The 20,885-nt window shown below is 44.6% G+C and overlaps 1 protein-coding gene across 3 annotated transcripts in view; it reads left to right on the forward strand.

Moving 5' to 3' along the window:
* Positions 1-20,885, forward strand: part of rnls (renalase, FAD-dependent amine oxidase) — a 200,317-nt gene that overhangs the window by 163,994 nt on the left and 15,438 nt on the right. For all 3 annotated transcript variants that reach the window (XM_078223577.1, XM_078223579.1, XM_078223576.1), the window contains one exon: positions 18,949-19,122. In XM_078223577.1, coding sequence (XP_078079703.1) covers positions 18,949-19,122 — 174 coding nt within the window. The remainder of the gene's footprint in view (positions 1-18,948; positions 19,123-20,885) is intronic.

The following is a 20,885-nucleotide window of genomic DNA, read 5'->3' on the forward strand; positions in this document are numbered from 1 at the left end:
CTGTCTGACAAGATGTGTTTTCCCAGCCTTTAGATTAAAGGAAAGATTATATTGATATCATGGGTTACTATGTCTCTAATGATATTAAATAGGTCACCACCACTCCAATTCTTTTGGAGTCCAATGGTTTCAATGTTAAATCTAAATCCAGTACCTTTCGTCGTGTGCTCCACTCCCAGCCCCTCGAATATAGTACCACCCAGCATTGCCAATGTGCTACTGTCCTTCCCATTCTGCTCCCCATCCCCGCATACTCTCACTCTCTGCACTCTATTCTGCTGCCTGAGGCTCTGCTGGAGTCTCTCATAGTGTGAAAGGGGACCTTGTGCTCTCACAAGGGTGAATCCCCGATGGCTTGTGACCACTGGCATCAGATGCCAGCTTTTTTTTTAAAAGCAGCATTTTGGAATCATGCCATGGAGAGGTCAGGAGGTCATCAGCTGGTTAACTGGTTAAAACCAATGATGACTGTCACCACAAAAATGTGCCGTCTTGGAACTGTGGTCATGGAACTCATGAAAGGATGTCCTTTAGGGAAGGAAATCTGCTGTCCTTGCCTGGTTTGGCCTAGATGTGACTCCAGATCCACAACAATGTGGTTGACTCTCAAATACCCTCTGAAATGGAGGGCAGTTAGGGATGGACAGTAGATGCTGGTCCTGCCAGCGACGCCCACATTCCCTAAAATGAATGAAAAAAGATCATTCATATTTGATTATTAGGGAATTTATTTAATATTATTATTCCAAATCAATTGATGCATTTAGGGCTTCCCTTGGAACCACAGCTTAGCATGAGTTGCTACCTTCAAGATGAGAAAGTGCAGGAGGATGCTTTAAAGCTCTGCTCTAATGTTGCTATTGTTCAAAATCTCAGTATGAACCTAGTTTGAAATATCTTCAATGTTCAAGCTCCCCGGCAAAACAAAAGTGAATACAAAGAGACTATGCAAACAACAAAGGACATTTTGTTGTTGATCATTCTTTATGTGAGCACAGGCTCTTAAAATCCTGCAGCACATTTCCTTGCCAATAGTCTGCACATTCTTCATATTTGACAGTCGAGCCCCTCTCACATAGTAATTGATGTATACAATCAGGGCAACCTAAAGAGTCCTTAACAATGAAGTTCTTTTTGTAATTGCATGTATATTAAAAAGATCCTGAAGAACCATCACTGGGTTCGGAACAGTCGATGGCTTCTGTGCTGAGAATGATCTCTAAAATGGACTGGAAAATGTTCATCTTATCTTCAATAGCAGCACACTGCAAATGTTTTTATGTGGGTGGCAGACAGTTAAATATAGTGATCATTTTGTTTAGCATGTGGGTTAAGTATCATGAGATAAAAAGAGATCAAAATAGGACCACGTAAGTTTTGCAGCTAATATTTAGTTTTTGCCTCCCAACACTGCGGTCTCTTAGCATATCTGCTGTACAAACATGATACATTCTTATCTTTATATGTTTTTAGATTGCTTGAAAGGTTTGAGGTATTAATATGGTTCCAATAGATGTTTAAAAGCAACCAACATCTAAAGAATAATTGTTTAAGTTCACAAAGTCCCTCCCGTTTTATAGTCATGAAAGTTCTGGAATAGGGAAGCTTTGATCTTGGGGCTCCTCCTGAAGAATCCTGCTTCAGACGCCAGACAGTGGGCTTCGTCGTCAGGAGTATGTTTATAAACAACTCATAAGTATGTACATCAGATGTACTCCGGTTTCCTCCCACAGTCCAAAGTGTACGAGTTAGGTTGACTGGCCATGCTAAATCGAAGCTTAATGTCAGGAGGACTAGCAGGATATATAAGTGGGGCTACAGGGATAGAAGCTGAGTGGGATTGTGGTCGGTGCAGACTCGATGGGCCAAATGGCTTCCTTCTGCACTGTAGGGTTTCTATGTTTTCTACATATTTACAGCAGGGGACACAGATATGGAGCTGAGCCCATTCTCAGTGTTTACCCATCTCTGATTTTGGTGGTGCAACACACAATCCTAGCAATTTGTGATGGTCTCTTCTCTTGCTGTTTAAAGAGAACTTCTTTTGACCTGTGGACAAAGCATTGACTGTTATAATGGTGCCCCAGAATATCAGTGCAGTGTTACACCTCCTTGATACATATGAACGCCTGCTCTTGCTGGGAATCTCTATAATACACTTGGTCTTTGTTGAGCAGGTGTCTCAGTGGTTCCATGAGGTAAATGCTTTGCCAGCTAGTGGACCGTTCCCAGGAGATCCTGGAGATTAGGGACAAATGGGGTTGGGGAAATCAGTGATCGCCTTGGTTTTGTGTGGGTCTTTCGTGAAAGCTCTGTTGCTGACAACATGGCCCAGGAAGTGGATGGAGGTTTTGGTAAACTCAGATGTGTCGTTCAGTGTCAGTCCTGCCTCTTGAAGGTGCTCCAAGACTGCTGAGAGCCTATCATCCACCGTGCGGACCTGGACAGTGTCCATGTGGCACATGACCTCCTGAAGACCCTGCAGGATGTCTGACACCACATATTGGAAAGTCTCTAGTGCCGATGTAATAGCAAAGGGCAGATGGTTGAAATAGAATATGCCAAAGTGTGTAATAAATGTGGTTAGGAGCTAGGAGTTCTCACCAAGGGGGAAGCAGCTGTTTGCATCTAGCTTGGCAAAGGATCTTGCCAAGAAAGCTTGGTCAGGATCTTGTCCACTGAGGCATGGGGTGGACCTCCCTGGCCGTGGTCTTATTAAGATTTGTGAGGTCTATACAGATGTGGAGAGACTCATTAGGTTTCTGGACAGGGACCATCTGTGAGCATCATGTGGTAGGCTGCTTGACTGGGAAATGACTCCCGAGTCATCCAGCTGTGAAATGGTGAGAGAACTCTCGCTGAGTGGACAGGCACACTGGCTTGGCCTCACTCCTGAGCATTATCCAATCGGCATTCTTAATGCTGCCTAGTCCCATGAAGAGCTTTGAGGGCTGTTATCTGGACTTGGAGCCAGGCCCTTGCTGGGAGACTTTGCCAGTCGGTTGCAGGAAGTTAAACTCGATGTGGTGCTGCAGCTTAACGGAGAGTAGTCCTGATTGTGGACCACAAAGAGGGTTGCTTGGACTATTTTGTTCTTGTACAGCAGAGTCGCCTGCAAGAAGCCCATACAGGAAGGCAAAGTCCTCCTGCCACATGGAGTGACATGCCCGTCATTAGTTGTTGTCTTTCAACCATGCTTCTTTGGCTGAGAGGACTGTGACACCAGCAGCTTAAAATAAAGTTTATTTATTAGTCACAGGTAGGCTTACATTAACACTGTAATGAAGTTGCTGTGAAAATCCCTTAGTCGCTACACTCCGGCACCTGTTCAGGTACACTCAGGGAGAATTTAGCATGGCCAATGCACCTAACCAGCACGTCTTTAGGACTGTGGGAGGAAACTAGAGCACCCAGAGGAAACCCAAGCAAACATGGGGAGAATGTGCAGACTCCACACACAGTGACCCAAGCAGGGAATAAAACTCTGGTCCCTGGCGCTGTGAGGTAGCAGTGCTAAGCACTGTGCCACCGTGCCACCCTTAGAAGACCATTTATGATGGTGTTAACATTCCAAAATGAAGAGCTGCTGTTTTTGATCTCTGGGCTTTGAGTCTTGACCTTGTGAGTGACCTTTGGGCTATCAGTGCGGAACTGAGATTTTGATTTGCACAGATTACCAAATGATCCCTATCTGTTGCAGTGGAAGCATTAGGCAGTGCCCGCAGGACACTGATCTTTCCTGTGAGGGCATTTTCCAGGGCAGTACTGGCAAGGTCACTGCTGGACGGTTGCAAAGCATGTAATCAATATTTATTTTAAGTAAGAGTGCAAAGTCGATTTTGCCGGCAAAACAGTGCCGGTACGATCAGGAAAGGTAAAAAACCGGGGGCAAACCTGATTTTACACCTCCCGCCCGATCCTACCTCCTCACCTCACCAAAATTCAGGCGGGACATGGTCGTAAGATGAAGCTTTAAGATGAGCTGATGGTTTCTGAGGATCACAGTAACAAGTAGGGTTTATTTAGTTTTGATCGCAAAGAAATTACATGTAACAAATAAATTGTTAAAGTGCACCTTTAAACTGTTCATTTTTTTTCAGCCTCAATGGCCATTGCTTTATGTAAAAGATTTTTTTCTTCATGATTAGTTGCAGCCTTTTTTGGGATGTTTCCCGATGTCAATTGTTTGAGACTTTCTACAGAATTTCCAGGCATTAGAAATATAATAGCATTGGGGTTATAGTGGTGAGGTTTCGTGAATGTTTTTAATCACACAGATTTTCATATTTCATATTTAAGATTTAGTATTATTGAAGCAGTCCATTGAGCTATGTATGGGAAAGTTCAATACTAACCAGGGGAGAGCAGTCCAAATGATCTGCAGCCCATCCACCGCCTCAAATACCCATGTCTCCATCAATGGCACACTGTGCCTTCGGCGTACAGGAAGCTTAGCAGCAACTGGCCAAGGCTTCTTCAATGGCACCTCCCTAACTGGTTACACTCTATTGTAAGTAAAACAGGAAATGTTGGATAAGTGCTGCAAGTTATGGCAGCATCTGTGGAGAGAAACAGAGTTAATGTTTCATGGAGTATCTTTTGAGCTTTTGATGAACTTGCCCCCATCACCTCATCTTTTAATTTGACACTTTACAGCCTCCCATTATCATTGAGTTCAACAATTTCTGATCAGAATCTGTGCTCCATTTTAATTCCTTTCCTTGTTTCATTCAACAGGACACCTGCTCGAGATACACCTTTTTTTTTGTCTTGCCAGATCGTCATTCCCTTAGTCTGGAAGATTAACTCTTCTGTCATTCAATCTCTCCCAACTTTAACTTTATCACAGACCTTCCTTTAGTCCTCGTCCCGCCCATCCCCTTGCTTAAAACCTATTTATCCCTAAATTTAATGAAAGGTCATAGAACTGAAATGTTAACTCTGTCACTGTTGCTGAATTCTGGAACTGCCTACCTAACAGCATTGGGAGCGCCTACAGCTAGAGTGGTGTGTGCAGTTCTGGTCACCACATTATAGGAAGGATGTGATTGCACTAGTGAGAGTGCAGAGGAAATTCACCAGGTTGTTGCCTGGGCTGGAGAGTTTCAGCTATGAAGGGAGGCTGCTTAGGCTGGGGTGTTTTCCTTAGAGCAGAGAAGGCTGATGGGGACCTGAGTGAGCTGTACAAAATTATGAAGGACATAGATAGGGTAGATAGGAAGAAACTTTTCCCCTCATTAGAGGGGTCAACATCCAGGGGGCATAGATTTCAGGTAAGGGACAGAAGTTTTGGAGGGGGTTTAATGGCAGCATGTAGCACAATGATTAGCATTGCTGCCTCCCAGTGCCAGGACCCAGGTTCAATTCTGGCCTCGGGTCACTGTCTGTGTGGAGATTGCACATTCTTTCTGTTTCTATAGGGGTTTCCTCCGGGTGCTCCTGTTTCCTCCCACACTCCAAAGATGTGCGGGTTAGGTTGATTGGCCATGCTAAATTGCTCTGTAGTGTAATGAGGATTAACGGGTGAATACATGGACTAATGGGGATAGGTGGGATTGTTGTCAGTGCAGGCTCAATGGGCCAAATGGCCTCTTTCTGCACTGTAGGGATTCTATGATTTGAGGAAAACCTTTTTCATCCCGAGGGTGCTGGGAATCTGGAACTCTCTGCCTGAAAGGATGTTAGACGTAGGAAGCCTCACAACATTTAAGAAGCATTTGGATGAGCACTTGAAATGCCACAGCATACAAGGCTATGGACCAAGTGCTGGAAAATGGGATTAGAATAGATAGGCACTGGATGGCCACCGCAGGCACGATGAGCCAAAGGACCTCTTTCTGTGCTGTCAAACTGTTTGACTCTGCGACAAACAGAACTCAGTTGTTCAAGGTGTGTCTATCACCAGCACCTTTCCATCCGAAGCTGGTGATAGGCAATAAATTCCAGACTTGCCAGTGACGCCCACATCCCAAGAATAATTTTGTTTAAAATTGGAGCCCCGGGTCTGTTATGCAACTTTGAACATTGTTTTCAGATTGTTTCCACATAGCTGGTGGGATTGGCTCCTTTGTTTTGGTGGGGTCTCCAGGCAACGAGGCTTCACAGTCCATATAGCAAGAGGCATGAAGGGTAATTTTGATAATCAATAACCATAAACTAAATAAGAAACACTGGGGAAGTCAGTGAGACACAGCTGAGGGCACAGATATCAGCATCTCACACCTATTCATGTACAGTTTCAGGTTTTAAAATGATTTCTGTGTTTTATGAATTTTTGCTTTTGATTTGATTTATTATTGTCACATGTATTAGTATACAATGAAAAGTATTGTTTCTTGCGTGCTATACAGACAAAGCATACTGTACATAGAGAAGGAAAGGAGAGAGTGCAGAATGTAGTGTTACAGTCATAGCTAGCGTGTAGAGAAAGATCAACTTAATAAGAGGTAAGTCCATTCAAAAGTCTGACGGCAGCAGGGGAGAAGCTGTTCTCGAGTTGGTTGGTACATGTCCTCAGACTTTTGTATCTTTTTCCAGACGGAAGAAGGTGGAAGAGAGAATGTCCGGGGTGCGTGGGGTCCTTGATTATGCTGGATGCTTTTCCAAGGCAGCAGGAAGTGTAGACAGAGTCAATGGATGGGAGGCTGGTTTGTGTGATGGACTGGGCTTCATTCACAACCCTTTGTAGTTGCTTGCAATCTTGGACAGAGCAGGAGCCATACCAAGCTATGATACAATCAGAAAGAATGCTTTCGATGGTGCATCTGTAAAAGTTGGTGAGAGTCTAGCAGACATGCCAAATTTCCTTAGTCTTCTGAGAAAGTAGAGGCATTGGTGGGCTTTCTTAATATAGCATCGGCATGAAGGGATCAGGATAGGTTGTTGGTGATCTAGACACATAAAAACATGAAGCCCTCAGCCATTTCTACATTGATGTAGACAGGGGCATGTTCTCCACTACGCTTCCTGAAGTCGATGACTATCTCCTTCATTTTGTTGACACTGAGGGAGAGATTATTGTCATCGCACCAGTTCACCAGATTTTCTATTTCCTGTACTCAGTCTCGTCATTGGTTGAGATCCGACCCGCTACAGTGGTGTCATCAGCAAACTTGAAAATCGAATTGGAGGGGAATTTGGCCACACAGTCATGGGTGTATAAGGAGTATAGTAAGGGGCTGAGAACACAGCCTTGTGGGGCACCAGTGTTGAGGATGATCGTGGAGAAGGTGTTGTTGCCTATCCTTACTGATTGCAGTCTGTGGGTTAGGAAGTCTAGGATCCAGTCACAGAGGGAGGAGTCGAGCCCCACGCCACAGAGTTTGGAGATAGGTTTTGTGGGAATAATGGTGTTGAAGGCTGAGCTGTAATCATTAAATAGGAGTCTGACATAGGTGTCTTTGTTCCAGGGTTGAGTGCAGAGCCAGGGAGATGTTGTCTGCTGTGGAACTGTTGCGGCGGTAGGCAAACTGTAGTGGATCCAGGCAATCTGGGAGGCCAGAATTGATTCGTGCCATGACTAACCTTTCGGAGCGCTTCATAATGATGGGTGTCAGAGCCACCGGCCGATAGTCAGTAAGGCACGCTGCCTGGCTTTTTTTTGGTACCGGGATGATGGTCGTCTTCTCGAAGTAGATAGGGACCTCAGATTGTTGTAAAGGGAGGTTGAAGATGTCTGTGAATATCCCGCTAGCTGGTCTGCGCAGAATCTGAGTGCTCGTCTGGGTACCCCATCTGGGCCAGCCGCTTTCCGTGGGTTGACTTTTGAGAAGGCTGCTCTGATGTCTGCAATGGTGACCTCGGATACAGGTTCATCCGAGGCTTCCAGGGTGGAGGGCATGCTCTCGCTCAAAACGGGGATAGAATGTGTTGAGCTCATCAGGGAGGGGTGCATTGGTGCCGACGATTTTACACTGTGAGAACCAATGGAACAATGGAAGCTAGAACGTTGGTGATTTGGGACCGCTGTATAGCTATTCTAACAGAGTTGTCAACCTATTTATTTTAAATGAGTTAACACCAACATGAAAATAGCAGATAAAGGAATGTTATACAAAATGGATGGGCGTTTGCTCTTATCACAACTTGTAATTTCTAGTCTTACACTGTATAGCCCACATTTCCCCATTCACTAAACCTGAACTTACACATTCTGTTTCTCAATTCTTTACCTCTCATGCCCTCTGTGAGCTCATATTACTCGAGAGACCAATCTGTGTCCGCTCAAGACTATTTGCACTGATTACACTACCTGCACTCTTGGTTCCCATGTTAGGTAACATTGTAAATGTTTTTTTTTCCTCAGATAATGGCGGCACAGTGGCACGGTGGTTAGCCCTGCTGCCTCACAATGTCAGGGACCTGGGTTCAATTCTGGCCTTGTCTGTATGGGGTTTGCACGTTCTCCCCGTATCTGTGTGGGTTTCCTCTGGGTGCTCCGGTTTCCTCCCACAGTCCAAAGATGTGTGGGTTAGGTGGATTGGCCGTGCTAAATTGCCCCTTAGAGTCAGGGGGACTGGCAGGGTAAATATGTGTGCTGACAGGGATAGGGCCTGGGTGGGATTATTGTCGGTACAGGCTCGATTGGCCAAATGGCCTCCTTTTGCACGGTAGGGATTCTATGATATTCTCTCCCCTTCAACTCTGCCGTCATCACCCCTCCCTTCAAAATAAACCCACCCTCTGTCCTTGCAAACAACCTGTCAAATCTTCAATCTCCTTTTCATCTCAGAGGTCCTTGGGCTGAACTTTCCACTGATAGTTAAGTCCCATGTGGCAGGCGTTGAAGCCCAGGGGTGTTACATTGCTGGGACGATACTGGGACCACTGTCCAATTAAGGATGGAGAGACAGCTCCCAGAGGAGCCTCAATCAGAGGGGCCAGCACCTCAGCAGTGTCGCTGCTGGTGGGGCCAATGCTGAGGCTGCATAGGGAGGTGATATCCCAATGGTGCTATTGCTAAGCTATTAATGCAGAAACTCAGCTAATGTTCTGAGGACTGGGTTCGAATCCCGCCACGGCAGATGGTGGAATTTGAATTCAATAAAAAATATCTGGAATTAAGAATCTACTGATGACCATGAAACCATTGCTGATTGTCGGAAAAACCCATCTGGTTCACTAATGTCCTTTAGGGATGGAAATCTGCCGTCCTTACCCGGTCTGGCCTACATGTGACTCCAGATCCACAGCAATGTGGTTGACTCTCAACTGCACTCTGAAATGGTCAAACCAGCCACTCAGATTCTAGGGCAGCAAGGGATGGGCAATAAACGCTGGCCCGCCAGCGACATCCATGTCTCATGAATGAATTAAAAAAATCATGGGGGAGAGCACCTCAATGCTGAGGCGCCCTGGAAGAAGTTGAAGTGTCTTTGTGGACACTTGCTGGGCGTGCAGGCCCCAGGAACTCACTGGGGGGATGCCTCATTTTTTCTGTCAGTTTCCTCATGCAGTGACAACCAAATTAATCCCCCCCCTCACCATCCCCCATCCCTCTCTGACATAGGTAAAATGCCTAGGGGAGCAGGAAGAACCCTTAGTCGGTCACTTAAAATGGCGGCGGCACAGTGGCACAGTGGTTAGCACTGCTCCCTCATGGCACCAGGGACATAGGTTTGATTCCCGGCTTGGGTCACTGTCTGCGCGGAGTCTGCACTTTCTCCCCATGTCTGCGTGGGTTTCCTCCAGGTGCTCCGATTTCCTCCCCCAGTCCAAAAGACGTGCTGGTTAGGTTCATTGACTATGCTAAATTCTCCCTCAGTGTACCTGAACAGGTGCTGAAGTTTGGCGACTAGGGAATTTTCACAGTAACTTCATTGCAGTGTTAATGTAAGCCTTCTTGTGACAAAAATAACTAAACTTGAACTTTAATTGGCCACCCAGTGTGCAGACATACTGCTAAACTTTCTGCCACTGGCAATATGCCCTGTGAGGCAGATTGATTTTTTAAAAAAATGTCCTCCTTTCTCAGAGTTAGAAAGCCAATGCATGGCGTGGACAGTCCAAGCCCGTCTCCAAATCCAAGATCCATCTCCTTGCTTGCTCCAACATCCAATTCGATCCAATTCATGGTCCCCAGGCAAGATCCAAGTTGTCAAGAACAAGCTTGATCTCATATTTTTCTTAGCCAAAGGGTCAGAGAGGCAAATTGATAAGGACAAGGTTTACCTGCTCTAATACCTTCAGTGATTTGCGTATGGACCCCCAAGTTTCTCTGCTCTTGTATCTTCTTTAAAATTGTACTTGTTCTTTTATATTGACTGTTCTTATTCTTCCTACAAAATAAATTACTTCATTCATCCCTGCATTAAATTTCTAATGCCATTTGTCAGCCCACTCCACTAACCTGTTTAAGTCCTCTTGAGTTTATCACTATCCACCCCACAGCTCGCCAGGTTTAATGTCATCCACATATTTGGAATTGTGCCCTGTATACCCAAGCCTAGGTCATTACTATCAGAGCACTACTTTCCTTAATCTAACATCGACCCCCAGGGAACTATATATCTCACTTCAGCCCAAAAAAAACAACCGTCCATCATTACTCTCAGTCCTCTGTCACTCAGCCAGCCTCATGTCTATTCTGCCACTCTCCCTTTTATTCCAAAGGCTTCAACGTTGCTGACAAGCCTGTAATGTGACATTTTCTCAAATCATATACATGACTTTCTTAAATTATATACATCACATCAACTGCATGACCCTCATCAACCTCCTCTGATGCCTCATCAAAAAACTCAATCAAATTAGCCAAATATGATGTGCCCTTAAATCTGCGCTGGCTTTCCTTAACTTAATCCACATTTCATAGAATCATGGAATCCCTACAGTGCGGAAGGAGGCCATTCAGCCCATCATGTCTGCACCGACCACAATCCCACCCAGGCCCTATTCCTGTAACCCCACATATTTATCTTGCTAATCCCCCTGACACTAGGGTCAATTTAGCAGGGCCAATCAACCTAACCCGCACATCTTTGGATTGTGAAAGGAAACCAGAGCACCCGGAGGAAACCCACGCAGACACGGGGAGAATGTACAAACTCCGCACAGACAGTGACCTGAGGCCAGAATCGAACCCAGGTCCCTGGTGCTGTGAGGCAGTAGTGCTAACCACTGTGCCACCATGCCACCCTTCAGTGTCCCAGTGGCGGTTAATTTTGACCCAAATTGTCTTTTCCAAAAGCCTTTCCGCAACCAAGGTTCAAGTGATTGGTCTGTCGTTGCTGGGCTTATCTTTTTTTGAACATAGGTGTAACATTTGTGCACCAGGGGTACAAGCTGGGGTTATTCTCCATTGGGAAAAGGTGATTGAAGGAAGATTTAATGGATGTGTGCAAGATTATGACAAGTCTAGATAAGAAAAGCTGTTCCCATTGCCCGATTGTATGAGGGGTAGGGGGCACAGATTTAAGGTTTTGGGCACGAGGTGCAGGGGGATGTGAGAAGAACTTTTTTTTGCGTTGCAAGGGAATAATGACCTAGAACTCTCTGCCTATGAGGGTAGTGGAAGCAGAGAACTTCAGGGACTTCAAAAGGAATTTGAATAAACACTCGATGGCAAAAGACTTGCAGGGCTATGGGGATAGAGCGGGGAATGGAACTGACTGGATTGCTCGATGAAGAGTCAACATAGACTTGCGGGCTGAATGACCTCCTTAGGTGCCATAAGTGGTTTTTCGTCCTCATGAATCTATGGGTTAATCCCTCAATTTTCCGTCATGACTTCCCACCCCCCAGCATCTGACCTTCCATCCACAATCCCCCCCCCCCGACCTTCCATCCACAACCCCCCCAAACTCTTCCATCCACAATCCCCCTGACCCCTTCGATCCACAAACTCCCCAACCTACCATCCACAATCTTCCCAGGCTTCCATTCATGATTCCCCCCACGCACCCCTCCCCCACCGCAACCTTCCTTTTATTTTCATCCAACAGCAACCTCCCCACGCCCCATGATCTACCCACAGGACAGCTAACCAGCCTCTCCCAGCCAGAAAACAGAGGAAATACATTAAATGTGGCAGAACCTCTGTGCATTCCCTGGTGTTCTGACCTCATCTCCACCCTCCCACTCCATATATAGTGAGTCCATGTTTTTCATGTTGCATTCTCAAAAGAAATTAGAACCAGTACATTTAAAGTGCCGATAACCATGGTTATTATCACATATAATGTATGTCAAGGCTTCCAGTAAGAAGACCTTTTTATTTAAAAAGCAGAATTACAGCGGGCTGCTACAAAACGTAAAGTGTGCTTTGTGAAAAATCTAAATATAATGTTGTGTGGGAGGGCTCAGGTCCCCAGACTCCACAAGGAAATCTGCCTCATGCCTCGAGCCCTCAGTCATTTCTAACTTCATCGCTGTTGCCGACTGTACTTTGTGCATTTAGAATATTTTCCTCCTGCAACAGAAGTCATCAAAAGTTGTCTTTTATTGTAGCTTGAGTGGTGACAGGGTCATGTCAGAGAGTCTCTACAGTGCAGAAGGAGGCCATACGGCCCATCCAACCTGCACTGACAACAACCCAGACTCTATCCCCGTAAACCTACACATTTACCCTGTTAGTCCTCCTAATGGACAATTTATCATGGCCAATCCACCTAACCCGCACACCTTTGGACTGTGGGAGGAAACCGGAGCACCCAGAGGAATTCCACGTAGACACGGGGAGAATGTGCAAACTCCACACAGATAGTGACCCAAGACCAGAATTGAACCCGGTTCGCTGATGCTGTGAGGCAGCAGTGCTTATCACTGTGCCACCATGCTGCCCCATGTCCCGCTGCACTTTCAGAGTAGCCCCTTACCTCACAGCATCAGCAAACCGGGTTCAATTCCGGTCTTAGGTCACTATCTGTGTGGAGTTTGCACATTCTCCCCGTGTCTGCGTAGATTTCCTCTGGGTGCTCCGGTTTCCTCCCACAGTCCAAAGGTGTGCGGGTTAGATGGATTGGCCATGGTAAATTGTCCATTAGTGTCAGGAGGACTAACAGGGTAAATGTGTAGGTTTACGGGGATAGAGTCTGGGTTGATGTCAGTGCAGGTTGGATGGACCGTATGGCCTTCTTCTGCACTGTATAGACTCTCTGACATGACCCTGTCACCACTCAGGCTACAATAAAAGACAACTTTTGATGTATAATCAGAGCTGTTTTTGAGTGGTCAGATTCTGGGATCGAACCAGCCCGTTGCTCAGCTTGTTGCTCCTGGCTTGGCAGAAATAAGTAACTGAGTCAAGCTGATGCTCCAGAGGTAACTAAACAGCACTGAACAAGTGACCAAGAATACCCTGCTTTAATTCAGGCCAAATATGTTCTGAACATACTGAAATACAGAACAAGCACAGCAGGATGGTTCTTGTGATAGTGAGTCAGTGACCTGCTTTATATCTCCCTTTGATTTTATTTCCATTGAAGTCAAACTTTTACTCGTCTCTTTGGGTTTGCCAATGCCCTTTTCTTTTATTAAGTTGTCACAATTCATGCTGCTAACTTTACAGCGTAAATGCAGAGTTACAAATGTGTCTGAGTGAAACCATATGTCCATTGACTCTTTCCCAGAAAAGAGAGCCCAGCTTATTATGTGCACGGCTCAGGGAAGAGGGATAATGCCGGCAACAATTTCAATCAGCCATTTGAGTGGGATACTGGCTGTCCCCCTATATCAACCTCAAGTGAGAAACAATGTGTAAAATTGTACTCATAAATTATCGAGTTTATAAATTGTATCATATAAGTGATAACCATGACATTCTACTTTACTGATTTGAAAATCCTGCATTAGAGCCAGAGAATCCCTGCAATGTAGAAGGAAACTATTCGGCCCATCGATCTTCACCGACTGTCCAAAAAAGCATCTTACCCAGGCCCAAACCACACCCCCCCCCTCAATCTTTGTAACCCCATGCATTTACCACAGCTAATCCAGCTAACCTATACATCTTTGGACACTAAGGGGCAAGTTAGCAATGTAGAAGGAGGCCATTCGACCCATTGATCTGCACCTACCCCCTGCAAATTTTTTAAAACTTAGAAGTTTATTTATTAGTGTCACAAGTCAGCTTACATTAACATTGCAATTAAGTTACTGTGAAAATCCCCTAGTCGCCACACTCTGACGTCTGTTGGGGTACACTGAGGGAGAATTTAGCATGGCCAATGCACCTAGAAAGAACATCTTACCCAGGCCTAAACTCACAATAGGCATTTACCACGGTTAATCCACCAAATTTACACATTTTGGGACATTAACGGGCAAGTTGTCATGGCCAATGCACCTAACCCGCACATCTTTGGACTGTGGGAGGAAACAGGAGCACCAGAGGAAACCCACGCAGACACGGGGACAACATGCAGACTCCACACAGACAGTGACCCAAGGCCAGAATTGAATGGGTCTCCGACGCTGTGAGGCAGCTGCACTAACCACTGTGCCACCCATATGTTAACTGACACGCATTTGTGTTATTAATTATATTCCTCTTATAATTTTTATGATAGTGTTAAGAAGCTGAGGCCTGTAGGGAAATCTGTGCTTGATGACTCCATATTTATATCAAATGGAAAAGGTTAAGTTGTATGACTTTTCTCCAGAAAGTATATAAGGCAGTATGGAAAAAAATGTCTTTCTCATTTTGGTGGGAGGCAGTTAGGACATCCACCTGAAAGGGCAGTTAAGTGTCTCCTCTGGAAGACAACACATCCAAGAGTGTGGCACTCCCTCAGTACTGCATTGGAGTGTTGGCCTACTTTATATACTCAGGCCTTTGGGGTGGGACTTGAACCTTCTGACTGAGAGGTGAGAGTTCTACCCACTGAGCCTCAACTAAAATCTACAGTGGATTGAGTCTCACTCCAGTCCACACAACAAACTTCTCTCTATTTGACTGAATAGCAATCCAGGAAAATAAGCCCCAGGCAACTTTACTTAATCCGGGTCTGTGAAGGCCAATCGCAGTACCCACTATTAAAATGTAAAGTTTACTTATTAGTGACAAAAGTAAGGCTTATACTAACAGTGCAATGAAGTTACTGTAAAAATCCCCGAGTCGCCACACTCCGGTGCCTGTTCGGGTACACTGAGGGAGAATTTAGCATGGCCAATTCACCTACCAGCACGTCCTTCGGACTGTGGGAGGAAACCGGAGCACCCGGAGGAAACCCACGCAGACACGGGGAGAACGTGCAAACTCTGCACAGACAGTGACTCAAGCCGGGAATCAAACCTGGGCCCTTTGCACCGTCAGGCACCAGTGCTAAACACTGTGCCACCGTGCCACCCTTACCCTGCTGTGCACTGTCCTAAGAATAGAAGCTGGAATCTTTATTAACCCTACACTTGTACAACTACTTTCTGGATAAACAAGCTAAGACATTAGGGAGCCAAATGAAACAATGTTATGTTGAATAATATGTCATTTCTGTTTAAAATTGTATTATTTATTACATACTGTTTTGTTCGGAGTGATTTTGTCTTGCTGGTTCAGGCTCATGTTTTATCAGACGTTACAATTTGAAATTCTCAGAATACATGAGTGCAGACTCTCCCTATGCACCAGGCATAGCTATATCCCATACAGGTTAGTTATTAAGTCGATTACAACACATCAAGCACATATCTCTCCCCATTGATAGGAATGTCCAGTGAGTACCACCTCCTCCAAGTAGCAGTGTGTATCTCCTTCACATCCACCCTTTGCCTCCAGTAACCATGCCTCAGTGATGGCACGCTCACCACAGGGTGTTCAGGTTCCATCGCACAGACTTGAGCCATAAAAGTTGCGATGCACTATTTTGTAGGAGAGCAAGGGGAGTTCACCCCAGTGTCCTGGGAGTTTGCTGTGTGCAAATTGGTTGCCACATTTTCCACGCGAGGCGATGGCCTAGTGGTATTATCACTCGACTATTAATCCAGAAACTTGGATAATGTTCTGGGGTCCGTGTTCAAATCCAGATGGTGGAATTTGAATTCATTAAAAAATCTGGAATTAACAATCTACTGATGACCATGAAACCATTGTCGATTGTCAGAAAAACCCATCTGGTTCACTAATGTCCTTTAGGGAAGGAAATCTGCCGTCCTTACCCAGTCTGGCCTACATGTGACTCCAGAACCATGGCAACGTGGTTGACTCTCAATTGCCCTCGGGCAACTAGGGATGGGCAATAAATGTTGGATCGCCAGCGATGCCCATGTCCCACGAATGAATAAAGAATATGGAGAAGTACTTAATTGACTACAAAGCACTTTGGGACATCTTGGGGTCATGAAAGCTCCTATAAAGATGCAAGTCTTCCTTTCCTTTCTCACAAACATAAAATTGCAAATGTAAGCACATTGTACAATACAGTCCTTCCTCGGATGGTTTTGTACTCATCAATTCAGCAAAAACATCTGGTTTATTATTTAATTGCAAGTAGTAATGCTTGAGCCAATCTGTGAAGCAATGTCTGATTTCCCACAACAGGCAGCCAAGTTCAAAAACGTAGAAGCAGCTTGGCAACAATGAATGGCAAATCTCAGCATTTTATTCAATAAACATTAGAAATAACTTTGAGCTTAAAATAAGCATTGACATCAAAATCCGATCAAAAGCAATGGTTAAGGAACATTGTGACTGACGGAATGTTTGTTTGTTACACACATTCTCCTAATGAATAGAAAATACGTGCTAAAGGAAAGAAGACTGAGGAAATCTGAAAGAGACTGTGTCAATAACTGTGCAATTTTAATAAATGATACAAACACCTTGTAGCAGCTATTTACTGGAAGCATTAACTGGTTTATTTATAAATTGAGGGATACTTTGTTAAAATAGCCGATATAGGAATGCCATAACCAACACGTGTATCACAGTCAGATCTTTCACAAGTTTTCAATCAGTTTATAGAAGATATGATTTGTGTGTTGTTTAACAATAATATATTCATTATCGTAGTGAATCATTGCAGAGGCACCTAAAACTAACAAGTGGTGATTTATCATTGACAGCAACAGGAGAGTTTAGCCATTACTGTACATTTTTGGCAACCTATCTTCAAAATAACCCAAGCAAAGCAGCCAAATATTAAGGTTTGGCTTGTAAAGCTAAATGGGTATCTAACAACTCCCAGATTACATCAGCCACGTACAAGGTTTTTAAACAACCACTCCTTGAATATTGATGCCATGTGGTTTCAGCTCCTAACCAATTCAGACGAAGCACCATAACAAAGCTGAGGAGCCACAACTTCTTAATGTTCTCTTATCACACTGCAAGGAGCAGTTGATCCGCCTAGCTGGTTTTGGAGTGGGAAAGTGGCTATGCTGTGTATTCACTGCAACTCTTCGACCAGCTAAGAGTGCATATATACATCTGCACCTTAACATGCTCAGAATTCTGTGCGTGTGAACTTTAACACGTGTTCATCGGAGTACTTTGTGTGTGTGCGTTAGCATGTGTTTAAAATTCTGTATGTGTATCTAAACTGTGTTTAGAGTTCTGTGCATTTGTTCCTTAACATGTGTACAGAGTTGTGTGTGTGTGCGCCTTAACATTTGCACAGATATGTGTGTGTGTGTGTGTACCTAAACATGTAATGGCAGACTAGCTCCCCACCTGGTATATTCCACACTTTGATGCCAGACGATTCTTACAGCTATATTACAATTTTGGAGTCATTGCTTTGCAACACGCACAATGCACAGTATAACTGCACTCCCATATATTGCTGCATGCCAGCCTTAAACAGCATCAAACCCTACAATGACTCAGCGTCTCCTCGAACCTGTACACAATCACCGTTAGAAAAATCAGAGAATAGAGCCTTTTGAGAAATGTTAGATGACAGCGTTAATCCTTGGAGTTGATGGTCCAAATGTAAGATCATCTAAAATAAGCAGCAGGGCCACGTGATATAATTAAACTACATTATTATAAACCTAACTTTACTCAACAATTACCAGTAACTAATGGATGTGCACTGTTAGAACTTGCCCTATATGCACTGGATCAAAGCCATACAGCAACCATTCAGTACACTGTAAAACTATGTGGAAACCAATGTAAGAGATTCCCTGGCTAGCGGGTTTGAGGGACAGATTTGAACAAGGAATGTAAGGTGAAGTTATTAACATTTTTGCTATTGGGTAGGCAATGATTTATTTATTAGCTATGTATATATTTTTCCACATTTTCTTATGATCCAGTGTGTTAAAATAAAACAGGGCTTGGTGGCTTTAAGGTTTTTGCATCTGAGCCAGTGATGATTGGTGATGATTTGTAGCCAAGCCGTGTGTTAGGTTGAATAATCTAAACAAATTGGTGTGAATTTAGTCTATCTGGAACATTAGGCAGCTCCTGGTTCCACTTAAGCCAGGTTTAATGGTCACTTACTCCTGAGCCGCTCTGCGTCAGTGTTCCTTTATGCGCACCTTCAGACATTGTGACTGCAACCTCTCCATCTGCTTCCACTTTGAACTCCATTGGCTGCACTTTCGTTTCAGCTATTGAGGGTCTGCTCACTGTCTGCACCATGTTTCCAGTTGCTTTAAAATCAGAGTTTAATACCTTGAGCTCTCACAGCCAATCATGTGGCTCACAAATCCATTTGTCGCTAGCCCATTTTCAAATGCATTAGGGGGCTTGATGGGTTCAGAGGATTGGTCAGTGCGGTTTTTGCACTGTGGAGTTCCATCCCCTGAGAACAGAACTGAGAGTACTTAAACTGATTTCATTTTTGACCCTTGACAACCATCAGAGACACAAGCTCTTCGCCTCATCAGTCTGAGCTAGATTTCAACCCAGGCCCCTTTGTAAATATTTCATGACAAACAGTTGTAATGCAGTCGCAATTTAGGCAAATAAATATTGACTGTGCATGTTGTCCTGCGTTGCAGAAACGAAGCATTGATTTTATGACACTGTCCCTTTCATTTTTCCATAATCTTTTTTTATTGCAGTAATAGGTGAATCACAAAGGCAGCAACTGGAAACGGCAAGTTATTCCTCTCGTTTTGCTTTGGCCCTTTTCTACGAGGCAGGCACGCAGATTGATGTTCCCTGGGCTGCGAAGTACATTGCTGATAACCCCTGCATACGTTTCATCTCTATCGATAACAAGAAACGCAGTTTAGGTCAGTGCTGCCATTATTTTCTTCAATAACAATGGGGCGAAGGTAACGGAAAACATTTCACTGAGTATTTCCATTGTCAGACTAACAGTCGATCAATTCCAGGGTGCAGGCAGATTAACTATAATCTCACGGCAGTAACACTGTCTTACCTTTGGATGAGATGTTAGTAAAAGATCCCATGGTGCTATTTCAATGTTGTGGCAAATATTTATCCCTCAACTAACATCTAAAACAGATTATCAGTTTATTATCACATTGCTGTGTGTGTGAGACCTTGCTGTGCATCATTTGTCTTCATGACAACAGTAGCTATACTTCAAGTGTAATTCATTGGCTATGGGGTACTTTGGGACATCCGAAGGTCATGGAAGATGCTATATAAATGCAATGATGTGGAGATGCCGGGATTTGACTGGGGTGAGCACAGTAAGAAGCCTCACAACACCAGGTTGAAGTCCAACAGGTTCATTTGTAATCACGAGCTGTCGCAGTGCTGCTCCTTCATCAGGTGAGTGGAGAAGGAGCAGTGCTCTGAAAGCTCGTGATTCCAAATAAACCTGTTGGACTTTAACCTGATATAAATGCAAGTTTTCCTTTGATATTTTAATTTTGCAGAATCAAACTGATCATTCAATGACTTTTAATTTTACCCAATCTCTCCAGCTCTCTCTCTTCAGGAGAGATCGAACTAGTGCCACTCACTATAGAAACCACCTACCTTTCATTTCCATTAGAAAACATGGTACTGATGCCAGTTTGTTATATCACATCACCCACCTTAGCTGAGGTCAGTTAATCCAGCATGGACCAGCGATCCAAACTGCAACCTCTCAAGTCTTGAGCCATAGAATCCCTACAGTGCAGAAAGAGACCTTTTGGCCCATCGAGGCTGCAACTACAACAATCACACCCAGGCCCTATCCCCGTACACCACGTATTTTACCCTGCTAATCCCCCAACACTAAGGGGCAATTTAGCGTGGCCAATCAACCTAACTTGCGCATTTTGGACTGTGGGAGGAAACCGTAGCACCCGGAGGAAACCCACGCAGACACAGGGAGAATGAGCAAACTCCACACAGACAGTGACCTGAGGCCGGAATTGAACCCTGGTGCTCTGAGGCAGCAGTGCTAACCACTGTGCAACCGTGCCCGCTCCAAGCTGAGAATCAATGATACTCTCATCCTTTAGGTATTCTCATCTTAGTATACACTACATTGTTTGACACTGAGCAACGGATGGCATGTACTGATTCAATCTTGTTAGTTTGAACATGCATGGAAAAGTGATGCTTCACTCTTTGCTGCAACCTGACTATGTTGATAGTTCTTTGAGAAGCAGAAACAGAAAGAAATTAACATTGGGAATGAGGAAATGGTGGCAGAGACATTGAACAAATATTTTAGGCGGGATTTTCCATGCAACCTGCCGCGTGTTTCGTGGCTGCGGAGGTGGCCCATCATTGGCAGGGGTAGCTTCTGGTCCCGTCATTGTCAACGGGGATTCCCGTTGAACACACCCTTCACTGCTGTGAAATCCGGAGGAGCGCCGTCAGCAGGAACGGAAGATTCTGATGGCGTGACCGGCCAGAAAGTTCTAGTCATCGTCTTCAGAGTAAAGACATAGAGGGTAACAGAAGGACTAATGAGAGTGAGGAAATTAAGGAAATTAATATCAGCGGAAAAAAAGTACTGGAGAAAATTAAGGGACTAAAATCTGACAAATCCCTGGGGCCTGATGGCCTACATGCTAGGGATCTAAAA

The sequence above is a fragment of the Mustelus asterias genome, chromosome 11 (assembly GCF_964213995.1).
Source record: "Mustelus asterias chromosome 11, sMusAst1.hap1.1, whole genome shotgun sequence".
Classification (NCBI taxonomy): domain Eukaryota; kingdom Metazoa; phylum Chordata; class Chondrichthyes; order Carcharhiniformes; family Triakidae; genus Mustelus; species Mustelus asterias.